Genomic DNA, 4,762 nt, shown 5'->3' on the forward strand with positions numbered 1-4,762 from the left:
CAAGTTTTTCCTCAGGAACACATTTTGCAGTAACAAAATATGGTCTATAAAGTTGCAAAGTGCACAAGCTGAAGGCACAGAGTACAAACACATAGGAAAACAGATTTCAAAATATCAACAACAGAAGTGAAGAGAGAAAAAGAAAATCTGGAATTTAAAACTCCCTGACGGAACAGAAACTTATATGGGACCAACTCTTAAAAGGTGACAATTTTTAAACTAATGAACAAATACTGCAAAATAATGAAACTTTATTCTTATTAAGTAAAAGCTCCAGAAAATACCTTGAAGTTTAAAAACTAATACACTGACGTGTTAACTAGTTTTAACAATGTCCTTAACATTAAGAAAAGAGTGCAAAAAGATTCTCCCATTCAAACGTTTTTGGAAGCTGCTGATTTTGGCTGCCCATTTCCACTTTGAAAGGATAGTTTTTCAAGGTGCATTCCTCACAAAAATCACTGAACTTGAACTTGTTGGGAGGCCAGACCACGGAATCACGTCTTTCAAAAAAAATCTCTCAATTGTAGCAGCAACTGACATTTTATTCTAGAAAGAAGAAAGTCTAAAACTCTTCTTTGAGGCATAGTTTGTGTCAGAGCCTGAGTATCAGCAGTTGCCAAAGGAGGCTCCGGATACCACCCGTGCTGCTCCAGTGTCTGTTCTGGCAAGGAATAAAGGCTGATCCAGTATATTCACTATCTGTATCCCCTGGAGCTTGCACAAGCTGATGAGCCATCTGAAATTAGATACAAAGTTCAATAAATTCTCTCATATTAAACTTCCACCTTAAGTCCTTTGCCCCCTTCCCCCAGCAACTCAAAACCCAGCCTTGCTTCAAAACATTAACACTGGAAACAGAAGCTGAGACCCCACATTCCCACCCATCCACTCATTCCAGGCTGCAGTAACAGTTCATCATAAAACTGTGGTATCTTATGGTAGGAAATAAAGCAAACATACTCAGCTGAAATCACAGGGGGAAACTTGGTGGAAAGCATGCAATAAAATGAAGTTAACCACACTACAAGGACAGACACTATCTCCCGGCCCCCAAGGCTATTTAATGACAAACAGGACCTTGAACTTGAACCCTAAGCTAGAATGTAAGGGACTAGACTCGCTACTAGATGAATATTTAGTCAGCACAGAAGATTTCTGTACCCAAATTAGGGCTGTCCAGAGTAGAGCAACCAACTGAGAATGGAAATCATCCTCCCTGTGTCTCTTCCCCACACTCAGGGGAAATTAAGGGAGCACCAAACTGAAGAACCTCCCAGTTCAACATGCAGCAAAAGACTTAATCTACAAGTGGAAGAGAACTTTCTGTTGCATGACTTGAACATTTGTAGCCAAAACTTGCCTTTAGTGTCTCAAGGCAGGTGGATCCCAGGCTGTGCTTTAGGCAGGTAATTGAGGGTTCCAAGTCGAAACGCACAAGTATCAGAGGTGGCCTGGCTCATCACTTGTGATGCCCCTGCTACCTCCATCCTGACCAGGCAGCACCTTGGGACAACTACCTTCTTTTTCCTCAAGACTTCAGCTTCCCCTTAAGTGAAGTGGATATATCTTGGCCTCAGTAGCTAGGGTATCCTACCACCCCACCCGTGGCTGTGGGACTCTAGCACAGTCAGCCACGTAAAGGTTTCATTGGCAACCAGCTAGCTACATGTGGAGATGGCATCTCTGATACCTCTCCACCACCTTTATGCCCAACCTGTCAGGACTGCAGCACACAGGGTCAGATGCATACTCACTGTAAGTTAGTTCTTCTCCAGCTCTCTTGCGTGACTGGTCACCTCTAGGAAAGAAGAAAGGTGTTCTCATGATCACCTGAACTAATGGAAGGTGTCCCTGCCCACTGCAGGGGGGCTGGACTAGATGAGCTTTAAAGGTCCCTTCCAACCCAAAGCATTCTATGACTTTAAAAAAGGGAGAACCTCAGCACAATCATCAACTTGTAGAGACTTTGGAAACAACATGCAAACACAGCAGCAATAAGACATGACTGCAGGATTCTCAGCTTACTTAACCAGAAGCATATGCTGTATTTTATAGATTTAATTAGCTCAGCCCTTTGTTAAAGACAGTAGGTTTGATTTTATAGGATAATTTTTTACAACACTAAGACGAGGCATATTGCTCATATGTACTGTGGTCTTAAGTCATGCATAAAATTGTTTTCCTTAATTCCAACTCCTCAACCAAATTTCATAGAAGTGAAAAACTGATTCCATCGGTCTAAACAGGTTCGATGCACCTGAAAACCCAACAATCAGACTCTAAACAACTCTGAGCTGTCATCACTCCCTCTGTAAGCAGGAGGTTTTAGTAAATAACTGAAGTTGTATAAACACTGGTTGACATCATTGCCCCTGAAAACTCAAATTCTCATCTCTTTGAAAAAAAAACCATTTTTGTCCCTTTATTCTTGTGCGCACAAAGTCTTAAAGCTGGAAAAGTTTCCTGCTTCACAAATTTCTTCTGATGATAGATATGTTGTTGATACTGCTTTATGTAAGACAAAAAGATTCCAGTATACTTTCATCACAGTGATTATGATTTCACATTTATCTGCTTGGAAATTGGTAGAAATTAGGGAGTTTTCTAATAATACAAAGTACTCTTCCCTGAAGCCACTCTTAAGGTGATGGACTGGCTACATATGCCTTGAGCAAGGTCTGTCACCAGAGAAATGCTGCCAAGCAACTGGCTTGTGTTCCCACTTTCTGCAGCAACTATGGTATTTAATAGTGTTGATAAGCTGACTATTTCAGGTAGAACCTGACGTGCCATTAATGCTGCTCAAGACACCTCACTGTGCTGTGCTCCTCATGGTCGTTGTAGGAAACAAGCAGCAAAGACATCACCAAGTTTGGGCACAATTAGAGGTGAAGAGATGACATTTCATACTACCCCAAAGGGGAACAGACTTGGCATACTACTTGATAAATGAGAAAAACAACCTTTTTATAAATAGATGCACCTATATCTGAACAAATATAACATCAACACAATTCTGAAAAGTTATAAATATATCCTATGTTCATAACACAGGAAGAGGTTTATTACATCTTGAAATGCATTTCAAGGCAAAATGCACTTCAAATACCACTCTGAAATGCCATGTAGCAAATATATTACCTGAATGTCAGTTTTATTTTATCTATGTCCTTTTTAACAATGACAGACTCTAACACTTTAAACCACCTCCATGTTTACCAGATTGCACTGACTCCCTGCCAGCACCATCAAGCAAAATATGCTGTGCAAAACATTCATCAGCCACTAAATGCCATCCATCAGTTATTCCACTGCAAAGTTTTATTTTGTATTTTCATTTAATAAACTGAAAACAACCTACATAGATCCAGGAAATGCACAAAAAGCATGGGACTGAGGGGGGCCATTTTTCTAAATCTACAAGGCACACCAAAACTCTTCCCATGTCTGACAGTCAGAAGATGCCATGCTGCTGAGAGCCAAAAGGAAGAGAAACTCTTAGAAATTAGACTCTGCAAATAATATGTGACACAGAAACCTTTACTTAGTTTTTCCTTTTAAGACTAAGGATGATCACAGGACTGCAGGACCTGCCATATGAGGAAGGGCTGAGAAAACTGGGCTTGTTTAGCCTTGGGAAAAGAATCTTATTACCATGTTCCAGGACTTAAAGGGTGGCTACCAAGAAGATGGAGATTCCCTGTTTACAAGGAGTCACATGGAAAATACAAGGGGTGATGAGCACAAGTTGCTCCTGGAGAGATTCCCATTGGACACAAGGGGTAAATTTTTCACCACTCAAACACTGGAACAGTCTCCCAAGGGAAGTGGCAGATTTCCCCACATTGGACAGTTTCAAGTCTCAGTTTGACAGGGTGCTGAGCAACCTCATATAAACTATAGTAGTACCTAGAAAGGTTGGACCAGATGATTCTAGAGGTCCCTTCCAGCCTGGCATTCTGTGATTCTATGACTATCCTCAAGCCCCTCAAGCCCTTCTTTGGCCCTCCCCATCACACAGGATAGAAAGAGTTTCCTATGGATTTGCATTAGTTCTAGTGCTAAAGAACTACTTTTCTGCATAAAATATAAGATGCTAAAATACACTCTGAAGATCCTACTAAGTCTCTAACCAGAGAGCACCACAGAGACATCTAGCCCTTGCAATGGTCAGTGTCCTGCCTGCCTCCACCCTTCCTAGTCTTGGACATAGTAACATCCTCACAGCATCAACACAAGACCTTCACAGCCAAGCTGACAAGCCTGGCTTATTTTCAGGTACCTAAGGAAAAATATTTTTGAAATTAATTGTTTTTGTGGCTGTGGACTGTTATTACTTGAAACTTCATTTCAATTCTCTATGAAGTGTGAAACTAGAAAAATGCAGTTGTAAGCAGAACTATTACAAGCCACCTACAGAACTAGTAAAACTGAAAGTCAGATAAAACTAAAATGTTCCTGTTTTGTTTCATTCTGTGCATTACATTCTTTTGTCAGCATTATATGCCTACTCAGTTTCAAAGTCTCAGGCTTCTGTTTCTTGGGCAAAGAAACACTGCTTTTTTCAGCCCAGGTTCTTATGGCTTTGTTTTTAGTATCTTAACTCATGCAGATCTATAAAAAAATGTTTTCCTCAACAGAAAGCCTTACAAGGAGTGAGTCTACAACACCATTTGCATTTGGGTCAGCAGCAGAGTGTTGAAGCTCAATAATTTACCATGCTTTGAAGACAGAAACTGCTTTTGAGGAAAACTGTGAA

At 40.6% G+C, this 4,762-nt stretch overlaps 1 protein-coding gene across 1 annotated transcript in view; it reads right to left on the bottom strand.

Moving 5' to 3' along the window:
- Positions 1–234: 234 nt before the first annotated feature.
- The window catches only part of CACUL1 (CDK2-associated, cullin domain 1), a 39,686-nt gene continuing 35,158 nt past the window's right edge, over positions 235–4,762 (bottom strand). The window contains exons 7-8 of the mRNA XM_010003966.1: positions 1,758–1,801; positions 235–739 (exon numbers count right to left, since the gene is read on the bottom strand). Of these exons, the coding sequence (XP_010002268.1) occupies positions 699–739; positions 1,758–1,801 (85 nt within the window). The 3' untranslated portion in view covers positions 235–698. The remainder of the gene's footprint in view (positions 740–1,757; positions 1,802–4,762) is intronic.

Source organism: Chaetura pelagica, unplaced genomic scaffold (genome assembly GCF_000747805.2).
Source record: "Chaetura pelagica isolate M959 unplaced genomic scaffold, ChaPel_1.0 scaffold248, whole genome shotgun sequence".
Classification (NCBI taxonomy): Eukaryota; Metazoa; Chordata; class Aves; order Apodiformes; family Apodidae; genus Chaetura; species Chaetura pelagica.